This window comes from Aythya ferina (assembly GCF_964211825.1).
Source record: "Aythya ferina genome assembly, chromosome: 1".
Taxonomy (NCBI): domain Eukaryota; kingdom Metazoa; phylum Chordata; class Aves; order Anseriformes; family Anatidae; genus Aythya; species Aythya ferina.
Genome location: NC_140296.1, coordinates 93,807,699 through 93,822,376, shown reverse-complemented (window position 1 = coordinate 93,822,376; position 14,678 = coordinate 93,807,699). Strand labels below are relative to the sequence as shown.

The following is a 14,678-nucleotide window of genomic DNA, read 5'->3' as shown; positions in this document are numbered from 1 at the left end:
GATCATTCAATAATTATGGATCAATATTTAAGTAGTTCCACTGGAACATTAAATTTATTGTCAAGATATTGAAACTAATTGTTCAGTTCATGGAATATTTAATTTTCTTACTGCAAAATAAAGCTTAATGCCAATCATAGCAGGTACAAATTCAAATTCAAACCATTTAACAGACAGAGTAAAGATGGCTACAAGTGTGTAGATTGCTAGAGGATCTTTGATGATATTCCAACAACAGAAGCTTTTAACTTAAGCCCAGAGACTAAATTTTAGTGCTGTATGCCCCTAAGAAAATCATCTTTATGTGAATATATTAGAATATTTCCAAATACTAAATATACATAAATAATGTATATGGAACATGAAAGGAAGAGAGTAAACTGTTTGTTAAAGAAATTATGAAAATATTTTTTAACTGATAGGAAGGAGAGGACTGCAATTTTGACCTAGCTGTGAATGTTTCCCTTCAGCAGAACAAGTACAAATATTTACAAGTACAAATTTTACCTAGAAGTGAAAATTATTTCTGTCTTTATCTATTTTTACAGCTTCTGGGTATGTGGTTCTACTCTGTGACTACAGAGAAATCAGTCATTTCTCTCACTATATTATTTTCTACTTATTTTCCCTCTTATCTATTTGTATGATACAGTAATTTCCTGCCTTGTCTATTATAACTTCCTATCTTCTGCTTGGTTTTGTTCTTGACGTTTTCTACTTTTAGCTTTCTCTTTGGAAATCTTTTATGCCTTTTTTTTTTTTTTTTTAATTTTTTTTTCTTTCCAGTGTCAGGTCCTACTTTCGAATGACCTTCCTGATACCATTGGCTATCTTCCATTCCTCTGTCCCCAGAACAACTGCTTCATTTTATAGTGTATATTAAGCAAAAGTCTATTCACTACTCTTTGTTACATGTGTCAGCACTACTGATTACTTTCTTTGTGTATAAGTAGCTCCATCCACAATGGCAAATATATATACAAAATAAAAATAAAATAAGAAAAAATACAATACAATACAATAAACCATGTTTTCAGTAAGCACACAAATATAATTGTCTTTTTCCCATTTGAATCTTTCTCCACTATGTCACGTCATGTGTTCTCTAACAAAGACTGACGATATAGAATCAGAATATCACAAATAATCTACCTGTGCTATTGTACATTAGGGTATCACTAAAAATAGCATTCTTCTTGAACTAGAAATTTGATTGTGATCAGTAGATGGATGTCCCTAAGATACCTTCAGACAGTTTGAAGTTGGAGTAGGGTTTAAATTTGTCTGAAGGTATAAAGTTCTATATCCCTTGAGCTATTGCATTGTCTTCATTTTCTTTGCTTTTATTTTCCCTCCTTTAGATAATCCTGACTTGATATTTGGAGATGTCAAAGAGAGAGTATAACAGCTGAACAACATCACCAAAAGGATATTACATTTTCTCCAAGCTACAAGGCAGAAGGGATAGTACATCTTCTACAATCTGTCTTTATGAAGTGTTCTGATAGCAAACTTTGCCCTCATGCAGAAATTATTGCTGTAAGACATGTTTTATTAGTGGGTGGTTTGAGTTGGAGATGGGCATATGAACCCCCATATGGTCTTTTTTAGCCCAGAAGGGTTTATTGCCTGATGGCTGCAGCTGTAGAGGAATTGATTTATTGGCCTAGATTGTGCCTTTCTGCTCCTAAATTTCCAGATTCCTTCTTTATCTGTATGTGGGAGAATATGCTCACTTAAATGTTATATTATTTTGGATAAAAAACAATTATCTCTGTAAGTAATTACATGATATATTACACACCTTCTTTCTTCCTTGTGATATAACCTGTCCTGTTAACCAGTACAGGCATGGGGTGAAATGCTTACCCCCAAGGACCACAAAATGTGCTCTTTAATGTCTCACCTGGCCGATGTGCCTTTGGAACTGCCATGTTCATCACTCGCCCTCCATCCTGAGGTTTGGGGGGGGATGCGGTAAACCTGCAAATCCCCGACTCTGACGGCGTGCTTGAGGTCAGACTGTCTGTGTAGTCATTAGTCCCTGCCGTGAGCTGCTCTGACGACGTGTCTGATATGAAGCATTCTGTAATGGTGAACTTGGCATGTCTCAGCTGCTCTTCCATTTTTGCATGCTCATACGCTCTTGCTAGCTCTTCATATGTTGAGGAGGCACTTTCTGTGGAGACCATGCTGCTTCTTGCTCGATCTAAACACCCAAAAGATAAACAGTGGGAGAAAGAAAAAGCCTGTAAAATACTTTCTGGAAGAAGACAAAAAAGCATGACAGTGTTTCTTAATAAAATGCAGAACCCTTGAAATTATTATGGTGATTTGAATAAGTCTGCTTTGCTTTAAATGTCTCTACAATTTTAAGTTTAGTCAGTTGCTTGATAATTAGAGATAATCTAAAGTGAAGTCTTATTCCGCTAGCAGCATTATGTGGCTTAACATTAACTTCATAGTTTAGAAAAAATAACCTTTAATGCATGGAAAAGGTTTCTTTTCTTTCATTAAAAAAAAAATAAATTATCTGAAAGTTAAATGCTTTAAAAATGTTAGAAGCCCACAGAACAGATTTAGCAAAAACAGGAATAGTTTAACATTATCCTTTTAATGAATCTCACAGATATTTCTGAGAGGTGACGTCTGAGTGGAAAAGATATTTTTTTTTGTATCTGTTTCATCCTTTTTTTCATCTTTTTTTTTTTTTTTTTTTTTTTTTGACAAATTCCTGAGAACAAAGGTCAAATATAAAGGGAGTGACTGATACACCTATGTCTGGTCTAGATGCCAATTGAAATATTAACTCATTTTATATAGAACAAATGGTCCTAAGAAAGCAATATTGTTTAGTAGCTACCAGTCTGCAGTGATTCAAGAATTCTTTTAAATGCTGCAGAAGTTAATGGGGGCTTCATATTTGACTCATGGGCTATTGTGACCCAGAAGCTGTTGTTTCTGCTAATGATTTTCTAAGAATTTCAATACTATTAAATAAGCACTGTTACTGAAGATGTAAATGGCAACTGATACACTAAAAATATTCTGGAAATACAACACTGGTTTCTGCATAGTTAAGGGGTCAAATCACCAGTCAGTTGCACCCATTGCATTTCTATTTCAATAGGCTGGAAGAGCATAGGACTTTCAGAAGTTCGTTAGGGAGGAGTCATGTTTCCTTATAAGATCTGTACAATTCCAGACATTACATAAGCAGGCTTAATGTAATAGCTAATTCATAAAAATGGGTCTTCTATGGCAGCCAGAAGCAACTATGTTGTTATTGCAAACCTTTATCTTTTTTATTGTATGCTAGGGTCCTTGCACCAGTTTTCACAGAATGAAAAGAACACTTGGTAAATGGGACCATGCCTTATTTAAAATGACAAGTGATTCAACAATATGCTGTAACTTGCTTAAGATTTTGAGCTGGACAGAACTTAAGGCTTTTAGTTTTTTCTTCCCTCCCCACTCCTCTCACTCTCACAGAAACATCATTCTCTTTTTCCATTTGATTTGTAAATCAGACCAAAACCATATCTTTCCATGTTTTTTTCATCAATCAGAAGCTCCGGGAAGGCTGCTGTTTGCCAGTGGAATGAAGCAGTGTCTGTAAACACTGATGGTCATGTAGAGCTCCCAGTTTGGTCCATGAAGATCAGAACTCGCAGTTTCTCATATCCCATGTCCCAGGGTGACTATTCCAGGAAGGATCTGCTTGAACACCTACTTTAGATTCGCTGAAAGTTCAGGGTGAATGTGAAATTTAGTTTCATCATAATTTTTCTCGTGACATCTAGTTAGAACATTTCAAATTATTTAGAGCTATGAATGGCTGCAATGCATTTCTACTGAGCTTAAAAAGTACTACCTTGTAAACCCAGAATCATTTCTATATGAAATGCTAAATTCTGCCATATGTCAACTGTGTCAACAAGATTCAGAAATCTCAACACCTTATTGGAAAAGGGATCAAAGGCTCTAACGGTGCTGATTGATGCTCACCTGAACATGAGCCAGCAGTGTGCCCAGGTAGCCAAGAAGGCCAATGGCATCCTGGCTTGTATCATGAATAGTGTAGCCAGCAGGACCAGGGAGGTGATTGTCCCCCTGTACTCTGCGCTGGTGAGGCCGCACCGCAAGTACTGTGTTCAGTTTTGGGCCCCTCAGTACATGAAGGATATCAAGGCCCTGGAGCATGTCCAGAGAAAGGCTACAAAGCTGGTGAAGGGCCTGGAACACAAGTCCTACGAGGAGCAGCTGCAGGAACTGGGGTTGTTTAGTCTGGAGAGGAGGAGGCTCAGGGAAGACCTTATTGCTCTCTTCAGCTAACTGAAAGGAAGGTGTGGGGATCTGGGGGTCGGCCTCTTCTCACAGATAATTACTGATAGGACTAGAGGAAATGGCCTCAAGTTTCACCAGGGGAGGATGGAAATGAGGAGACATTTCTTCTCAGAAAGAGCAGTCAGGCATTGGGACAGATTGCCCAGGGAAGTGGTGGAGTCACCGTCCCTTGGAGTGTTTAAGCAAAGGTTGGACGTGGTGCTTAGGGACATGGTTTAGTGGGTGACATTGGTAGTATAGGGATGGTTGGACCAGATGATCTTGGAAGTCTTTCCCAACTTTAAAGATTTTATGATTCTATTATTAGTTCAACTGATTCTTGAACACATTATTTGGCTACATCTACTGTGATGTTTATTTGGAAATTTTAAACATCTGAAGCACTTAGATTACACTGATTCTATACTTTCCCCAGAAATGAAAATGCATAATACAGCTACATTTTGCCACAATAAAACATTTCCTGAGCATGGTCTATACATTTCTATCAATTACATAAATCTCTAGGTGTTCAAGGGCTGGCACAGAGTAGAAAAGTAGCCATGCTAAACTATACATTATGAAGTATGTTTACAAAATTGCATGTAGTTTGTCAATTAAACCAGACAGCAAATTAAATTCCCTACCTTTTGCCATACTCACTGGGAAATAACCTTAGGAGATGAAATATAGAACATGTGCAACCACACCTGAAATCAGGAATGTCTATGATAAGAGTTTCAGAGATAACATCTGATATTCATATTTTTATCTGTATAGGTGTTAGAACAAATCCTTAAAGCCTCATGATCCTTCTACCTGGAGAAATCAGGAAGAAGTTCATTAACTGGCTAGAGGTATCTGTTGAATGGCATTACCCTGTGAAGACAACATACAGGTCTGCAAGTTTGAGAGAATGAATTATGAAATGATGAGAATTTCAACCTATAAATTACAGATTGCAAGGGAAGTCAGATGTCTGTTCTTACAGAGAGAATAAAAGCAGTCATATTAGTTTTCATGGTGAAAGGTGAGCGGCACCTACTGCTCTTTCTCTAAAGAACACAGCGTTCTCACACAACCCATGCTTTTCCTTACAAATCAGAACAGAAGATAGGCAATTCCTTCTGAGGAGGCCATTGTATGCCCAGATTCATTTCTGTCAGGCATACCTTGAAAGCTATTTTATCTTTCTTCAAGTGTAACCTTTACTAGATTTGCTTCGTGACTACTCTTCTGCTTAGTCATTTACTCATTTATTCACCATATTTTTTTTGTCACTTGTTCAGTGGAGGGCAGGAGGAGAAAACTTTATCATTCTGTTACAACTGGGTCTATAATCTGAAGACATCACGGAGAGATGAAGACTGCAGGCAGAATATGTATTCAGTGTCTCCCCTCTTACCATCTAGAGGAAAAAAGCCTACGTTGTTTCTCAGGAAAATCAGAGCTAACTGCTACAATATTCAGTGCTATGAATGGATTTTAGTTTGGACTCAAATTACAGACATTCCTCTCTCTCTCTCTCTCTCTTTTTTTCTTTTTTTTTTTTTTCTTTTTTTTTTCTTTTTTTTTTTTTTCTGCTTAGAATATCCCTATGAACACAATACATGACTGCAAAAAGGAAAAAAACAACAAAACAAAACAAAACAAAAAAAGACTTACCTCAGTGTAGCTCAAACCTTAAAACATTTCTGCCTTTGACCAAGACATACTGTTGGTTGCTAATATTGCCCCTTCCTGGTCAATGACATTTCATGCAGCAAATTCTCCTACTTCTTCCTTCAGACACAGGATATATAGAGCTTCGGCTACCAGAAAAATACCATATCTTTCAAAGGGCTCCATTATGCATGTGGCATGAGAAAGTAAGGGCACAGTATTTGTTATCATTGGAATTATATGCATTTGTGGCAACTATTATAAAGAGACTACTGGCAAGGAATAAATAGCAGCACCCAAGCACCAAACAAAGTATACTGAGGACCAAGATGGTTAATGCAGCTACTGCCAACCCAGTTTTGGCGAGCAGCCCTGCAGAGAGACCTGTACCTGTGTCCTGTGAGGGGCTGACACTGTAGCTGTCGCTTTCCTTGTCCACGGATCCTGCTGGCCTGGGGGTGGGAAGCCTCCAGTCTGTGGTGAGGGTATGAGCTGATATGGTGGGGTGAGGTCTGTTGAGGGTCCACTGACTAGCATAGCGGTTGCGAGCTGTGGGTCCGGTTTTGGCACTCCTCCTTGTGGTAGGATCTGTGACGGATAACAGAAAATGTCTTTTCCACTAGGCTCTTGAATAGACAAGGAAACAAGCCCTGTCAGAAGGGACTGGCCACTCATTTTGGTTAAAAAAGAACACAAAACATTCTTTGTAGAAAAAAAAAAAAAAAGTAAAAGCTCTTTCTTGAAATACCCTCTTTCTAATAAAAAGGGAGCAGCTGAAGAACTGAGCCAGCCTCCCATTGACATGTTCATTAATCCAATACAACCAGTTCTCCAGCAGCAAAACCTCTCTGAGATGTGAAACAGCATGTGGCAAATAGACCTGGTCAGGAATTTCACACATCTCAAGTGAATTCTCAGGTAAATTATCAGTGTAGATGTGCCCTCGGAAAACCCCCAAAACAGGCACCTGCCCTCAGTTTGTAAAAATATGTGGTCAGGAATGTGGTGGCATAATTTTCTATTCCAGCCATTTCACTAATACTTTTATCATACTATGTTATTAATCAGCTACAATTCCCAGATTTTTTTAGCAAACAGCCAGGATGCATGACATAGCCTATATTAGATCCTTCAGAATTTCATTAGTGACAGGCTTTGAAAGATCTGACTGTTTTAAAAAACAGTAAATAAAATTTCTTAAACTTTAAAGATAATCTGTTACTTTTGTAAGGCTTGCAACATTTTACTTTTTATTGTCCTAGAGATAATCTGGTGACCAGCTGAGCGAAAATGAATTATTGAAAAAAACTGACTTCTATGGTTTTATTAAGAATAGTTCTTCTGTAAAAGTGAGGCTGATACACTCTAACAAAGTAAGTGGAATAGAAAAAAAGCATTTCTTGGCAAACAGAAAGTGACTGAATCTTTTTGAAGGCTATTACTAACAATAGAGAGAAAAGGTATTAGAAATGAAAAATTCAAATATATTCAAATGTTCTTTGGCATTCAAATGGTGAAGTCATCAGTCTTTGAGGTAACAGACTTCAGCAGAAGCAATTTAAAGAAAAAAAATAATACTCAGATAATGACTCTGAGCATTACTTCTCGTAAGCATTCCCAGTAAGAATAGGTATCCTGTTGCTTCTAAGCAAGTAATTTATTTGCAAACACCAGCTATGGTCTGTCCCTTCTCATATTTCACATATTACACCCCTCCTCCCACCCCAGCATTGGAAATATATGAGCTCAGTGCCATTGATGATTGATCCTGCTGGTCATGCAACACATAACAGCCTCACGTGGATAACACCCAAAAGCACACTTGGCACGAAACTCCCAGTGCAGACTGTCAGTATAAACCACCAATTGTGGTGGCTGTGGAAAGTTGTCATGGGGCTACTGCATGGCCAGAAGTGAACCTTGTACCTGCTCCAGGGAAAGCCATGAAGGGACTGTCAGAGGGAGAGTGCTCATGGGAGAAAACACAGGGCACAGTACTGGGACTGTTTGGTCTGGAGCAGAGAAGGCTTGGTGGGCAGGGATGCTCTGACTCACTAGGCCTTCACTCACAATTTGGATAAGGGTAGGAGAGCCTGCTGCCAGCATGCAGGAGGTCAGCGCTAGTCCTGCTGAACATGTGCTGAGCAGGAGCACTGCACCAGCTGTGCTGTGCCTGTGTAAGGGATTTTGTAGCAGGGACTCTGCAAGGTCCACTGCCTACATGATGGAAAACAGCACACACCTGGTGCCCCAGCTGTTAAGACAGCCCTGCTATCATATGCTGAAACACAGAGGCAGAATGCTGACGTGGGCAGCAAAAAGGTTCATGAAAGGAAAAGTTTCATAAATACAAAAGAATTAGATGGCAACTTAGAAAGGGCTCTAATGGGAAATTTGGCACTTACTGTGTATGCTCAGACCAGCACTGCCACAAACTGAGCCAAGCATCCTGCACAAGCAGCTTTACAAAATCTCATAGCCCAGCTTCTCTCAAAGCTACGTTAATGTCTTAAAACCAGAGAATGTTACCTAAAAGCACTCGGCCCAGCTCTGTGCACTGCTGCAATCAGATCTTTACTAAGTAACAAACATGTTGGTGGATTTCTGTTTCCAAAGCCAGGCTGGACGCAGATCGTACCCTTACACATGAGTTAAATCCCAGCTCAATCTGAGGGAAGTCTCAATGACTCCAGTGGCCTGAAGCACATAACTGCACACATAAAAAAGGGAATAGGAGTGGAAGAGTCTGGTGCTAGAGACTGCTGTGGTATGGGACAGGCAGGCAATTTTAGAGTGGTAGCTCTTTCTTTATTAGAACATGTAGAGTTTCAAAACAATTGAGAGTACATTGGTTGCTCAGATAAACTTGACCTACTAACGTGTTAAAAAATGGATGATTTTTTTCCGCTCTTTCATGTGCCAGCATGTACCTGAACCGAAGGGTGGAGAAAAGTGCTACCAGAAGGAAAACAAATGTTTTACCTTGAGTCTTCTCATTCAAATGACATGACTCTCCATAGATGAAAAGGGGATTCCAAATGACTGTACTAATCTAGTCCTCAAGAAATAATGAACCATAACTTATAGATCTCTGAGCTAGAAAATCAGCAAGGTCAGGACTACAACAGCTATAATTAATAAAGACTGGGGTGGTAATGAAAATTAAATAGAGATTTTTTCAAGTAATTTGCATTATAGGCGATTCACATCTGAATTTTCAGCATTTATCTTCACCAAACTCACCAAGTAAACAAATTCTAAAACTGTCAGGGGATGAAAATAATCCAAGAGATTTTAGAGATTGCATACAGCTAGTGAATGTATTCCTTCAATCTAATAAATTCCATTTACATAGATATGGAATACATTCTTGAGAGAAATTAAGAAGGATGGATTGCAGAAGCATATTTATTTATTTTAGTTTTTAATCACTGTAACTCAACATGAAGATGTCTGGGAAAAGTAATTTACCATAATAACTAAAACTGGAAATACAACTTTTTCAGAAAAGCAATAATGAGAAATGTGTTTCTTCCCTGATGGAGACGTAAGGACGGAAGACATTTTGAAATACAATACAGATTGATCACTGAGAAAAAAATGCATTAGACATTAAAAGCCATTAAGCTAATTTACTCAATAAATTCTAGAAATTAAAAACTGGCATGAATTTGGTTTAATGAAAGCCAAGTATGAATTATTTCAAATTACACCTACATTTCAGATACATATGCAATTTTTACCATATTGAATTACTAAATGTAATTGTACAAGAAATGTTCTCTGCTGACCTAAATAGATTTCTCTCAACTTTCAGATTAAAGAAAAAACAAACAAACAAAAAACAAACAAACAAAAAAACCCAACACATAAGGATACAAATGCAGGAGTACCACATTCATTTTCTTACACTTTTCTCCTCTCCACATAACAAATCCTCCTATAATCTTACTTGTTCCTGGCCGGGCATCAGAAACATCCACCAGTGGTCCTGTAGCCTGTGACACAGACTGGTAATGTACTGTGTGGGTGACAGTCAGTGACTTCTGCTTAGACGTCTCTCCAAAGTCAGCATCAGTTAGTAGAACTGTTGATCTGTCATCTGCAAGCAAAAATACTCATCAAATATTGAATAATGAAATTCATTTTTGTCTCCATAACAGTTTTAAAATAAGTTCCAAGATTTTTTTTTCATCTGGGCTTCACCAAAGACAATGCAGTTTCCATTTCTGTGCAGGGCTGGAGATGGTTTTTAAGTGTGCACAACAGCCTGGGAGACTGTGTTTAATTGCAAATTCCACAAAAAAAATAAGGAATAAGTGTAATTTTCCTGTTTTTATTTGGGATTTCACCTTGGAGTTGTGCAACTGAGACAGGCCATTAAGCATCCTTCCAAAAACTCTGTTGTGTGTAAACATGTTTGGCCATAATTCTTTCTTCTCCATCTTTTCTATGCTGCCCTATTTCCTCTTCATTTTCAGAGGACTCAGCTGATCCCTTCAACAACATATTATTATTAATATTTTTATTAGCTAGGCAATAGGTAATATCGCTAGGTAATTTCATTAACTACCCCTCTACTAGTGATCTTTTTTTTTTTCCCACAGACAGAATGATGGACATGACCCGAGACTTGTCTTAGGGTTCTGCTTAAATTTAAGCACCTCAGTACCCTGCTAAAGACAACGGAAACAATTAAACACCCTTAAGTCCAGTAAAAGCTGTTTTGCAAGCTAAGGACTAAGCCCGACTAGCTCTCTCTGCACCAAAGAGTCCTTCCTACAACAAACCTCACTACTGTAGATCTGAAAGAGGAGCTCTGGAGAGCTTTATACAAGTCATATATGTTTCTCACAGTATAGTCAGTCCTACTGGTTGTGGGCTTTCCTATGTGTTGCAAAGAACGTTGTAACATGAAGCTGGACCTTTGGAAGGACTGGAAAAAAGGTCGAGCACTGACCTTTGCTGCTGTACAGTTCTGCTGCCTATTGCTTCCCAAGAGCTAAGGTACTTTCACCAAATTTCTGTACAGACCTTGCAGCCCGCAGAAAGCTAGTGCTCTACAGATTTTTTTTTTTTCCAGTTGTGAACACCTTATTGTATTTCTTTCACTTTAAAGAGGAATCTGGTCTACTTGATTGTGGAAGAATTAACAGTGATAAATCTTCCACTGAATTTGTATTCGCAGAACAATTATGTGCATGCTATCAGATTTTCTTTTACATTCTTTTCAGTCTTTTTATCTATTCTTGCTATGCTATACAGCTTTATAATGCATTTCTGAGGGTACTGGCAGCAACAGGGCTTCTATCCATTTACTGATGAGCAGAGGGTGATCCACTTCTAAACATTCATTTTTTTTTAATTTATTTTTAATCTTGACAAGACACTGTTAATGTGAACAGTTCACAAAAACATAACTAGCATTTTTTACCCAAAGAAGGCCATAAATAGAATGAGCATTATGAAACCAAATTATTCTGTCTCTGGCAAAAGATGAGCTCTTATTCAGGTTGGGAATAAAGCCTCTTGGCAGTAAACTATGTCAAAGCCTGCCAAAGTGACTACTTATTCTGAATGCTTTGTGTAGAGCTGTCTATTTCCAAGGCACTGATCACACTGTTATAGTTAAGGTACTAATGGTATTTCCACTATAACCCCCTATTTCTCAGCAATTGTAACTCAAAAGTAAAAGCTGTCTTTAGGATGAAACTTGGCACAAAAGACTGCATCAAAATGGTGAACTTTGGGAAGCTCAAATTTAAAAAAATAAAAAGTATGTTTTTCAGGTGAAGTGTAGGTCTCCTCTTCAAATCCACTGCACTGTGAAATGGCACCCCATAATGTGTCTATCAGGTGTGACAGGGTGTGGGATTAAACAGCTCGTCCCTCCCCAGTGTGGGCATGGACAGGAGATGGAGAGATGCTGCTCCTGGTTTGTGGAACTCTCTCCAGCTATGCAGTCCCTGAGGTGCTGCTACGTTCTCATCCATCAAAGACTTTCCCTACATGGATTTTGACCCCAAAAAGTTAGAAGTCCAACAAGATCAGTCATCCTGGAGTGTTTTTCCAGTCTGTACCCACAGAGTCATGAAATCAGGTTATATTTCTATTCTGTTGAGACTTCTGACATCTTGTGTTTTGACTATTTGAAAAAGGCAAACAAATCTGTTTACATGACACTTCAGCTATGTGCCAGCCACACAAGAAATATTGTTTTCTGATGTGTGAAATATTTTAGATTTGAATTTTGCATAGATAAACAAAATGTTGAAACAGATCAATATGTTGATCATGTAACTTGATAATAACAAGTGGATACAATACGCAACATGTAAGTTTTAGAAGATGTCTGTTTGAAATCCTTGAATACCAATTTTGTAGTTTCAGAATTTCATTTTCATTTTCCTTATATGTAATGCCAATGATCCAACTGTTTAGTCAAAGTCAATAGAGGAATCAAAACGAAAATCATTAAACTGCCAGTCTTCATTTTCTCCAAGCTGCTCTTTCCACTAGTTTCACTTTCCTAATGTTCTGAATTATTTTAAATATTATACTGAGACTACTGAAAGCAGAAACTGATTCAAAGGGAAGCTGTGGATTCCCCATCCCTGGAGGTGTTCAAGGCCATGTTGGATGGGGCTTTGAGCAACCTGATCTAGTGGGTGGCATCCCTGCCTATGGTAGGGAATTGGAACTAGATGATCTTTAAGGTCCCTTCCAACCTGAGCCATTCTATTATATGAAAAAAAAAACAGTTAATTTCACAGATGTGACAAATTACTCTGCACCTCTTCCTTCCTGATGCATGCAATCAGAGGAAAGGTGTGAGATAAAGGATGTCCACTATTGTGCTTGTTTTATTAACTGGTGAGGACAAGCCCAACAATAATTTACCAATGGTCTCCATCGTGTCCCTCTCCTCAATCAGAAGCTGTGCTCTGGGAATGTCTATGTGCATCCTCAGCGTTTGCTGCTGCTTATTAAGTGTATCTGATGTCCGGGTATTCTTGCTGGAAACAAAAGAGAGGCAAACAGTAAGATTCAGCCTAACTGAAAAGATACTTGCAAACTTGCTAACTATAAGTCTGCCCAGCTCAAACTAAAAATAATAGAACAAATCAGCAAAATACTCATACATTTTATATTCCCCTCTTCAGAACAAGTACACAGTATTATTTTATTGCACACGGCAAGGCATTTAGATGAATGCACAGTGTTGAGGGTTTGTTTTATTATTTTTCAGCAGGGATCTGTTTGAAAATTTCATATAGTTTTCTATAAGTGTTGTCATATAAGGAAATTAATAAAAAGTTTGTAAGATTGACCTTTTCTTTCATTCCTTATGAATGTAAGTAAAGAAATATGTAGCTGATCAAACAGGTTGCTAGGAAGATGTCTTGTAGTAATTTCTAATTATTTCTAAACTTTCCATTATTTTTCCTCAGATAAATTCCAAATGTCACTAGAATTGATAAATGAAAAAGCAAACAAATGACTAGAGATTTAATTAATACTAACAAATTGTACAAAATAAATAAAGGTTTTAGGTCCATTGATGCTGCAAGAGTAAAATTGCAAATCTTGTTTGCATTCATGGATTATTTCTATTTGATTGATGCGATATTCTAAAAAAAAAAAAAATCTAAAACAATTATTCTATCATCATGCAAATTGAAACAATTTCATTTTGAAGTTTGTGTACCAGAAAATGACTTCTTAAATGAACTGTCTACCAAAAGCAAATGAAAAGGGATAGTAAAATTGAGTGCTACAACCATTTCCAGTACAGAACTTGCAGCAAGAAATCTTTAGACTGCACTAAAAACACAGGAACTTTTTACCCTTTCAGGTGTAATTACTCTGTTGAGAAGAAGAAAGATTTGCAAATACTTGTTTAGGTAAGATGGCTGAGAAAAATTAAGACAAATGACCTATTGGTGTGATTCAAGTACTCACATATAAAAGGACTTTAAAATTCAGTAGAGGGTCATTTTCTGGTGCAAAGTAATTGTGAATCACTCACTTTAATTCTCCTTGGGCAATGAATTATTGTTATTAATGGAATCTTCAGAGGACTATTAAGCTGCATGATGATAAACTCACTCCTTTCCTAAGTGAGGGCCTCTACGTAGGAGTTTAATGCCACTTTGATGCATGCTGGATGAGACCACATTTCTAGAAATTTGCCTTAACTTCCTGCTGTTTCCATGCCAGCATGACCTAACTATTCTAGGTTTGGGGGTTCCTTTATGTCCTTTTTATGAAGAATTTCCTTGTCACTCAGTTGTCAGAAATTCTGACACAAATCCAGGACTAAGATCTTCCAGGCACACAGGTACACACCTCTGATTCTCACCTTCTGTTTTACCCTCGTCTTGTGGTCCCCAGCATGATCACTATCTATCCATCTCACAAACTTTAATGTCTCTGCCTTTCAGAGGTCAGGCAGTACTATTGCTCTGATAGTACGGATGGATAGCTGAAATGCATTCAGACAGCCTACAACTGGTGCATCATTTAATCATTCTGAAAGCAAAATATCAGGAGAGCTACCCAGGGCTGCCAGACTTGTCTCCATATGTAATCAGTGGAGAATAGTAGTCACAGTATCTTATTAACCACATAAATTTTCAAAGACATTTAGGATTCTCAAATGCAGATAAATTCCACAATGACGTTCTCAA

The 14,678-nt window shown here is 37.8% G+C and overlaps 1 protein-coding gene and 1 long non-coding RNA gene across 3 annotated transcripts in view; one reads left to right on the top strand and one right to left on the bottom strand.

Moving 5' to 3' along the window:
- LOC311444982 overlaps positions 1-2,321 on the top strand; it is a 34,683-nt gene extending 32,362 nt beyond the window's left edge. The window contains exon 4 of the long non-coding RNA XR_014698152.1: positions 1,362-2,321. This is a non-coding gene — a long non-coding RNA (uncharacterized lncRNA). The remainder of the gene's footprint in view (positions 1-1,361) is intronic.
- Positions 1-14,678, bottom strand: part of DSCAM (DS cell adhesion molecule) — a 477,876-nt gene that overhangs the window by 16,333 nt on the left and 446,865 nt on the right. For both annotated transcript variants that reach the window (XM_084536387.1, XM_084536388.1), the window contains 4 exons: positions 12,889-13,004; positions 9,941-10,090; positions 6,379-6,576; positions 1,907-2,209 (listed from right to left, as the gene is read on the bottom strand). In XM_084536387.1, coding sequence (XP_084392513.1) covers positions 1,907-2,209; positions 6,379-6,576; positions 9,941-10,090; positions 12,889-13,004 — 767 coding nt within the window. The remainder of the gene's footprint in view (positions 1-1,906; positions 2,210-6,378; positions 6,577-9,940; positions 10,091-12,888; positions 13,005-14,678) is intronic.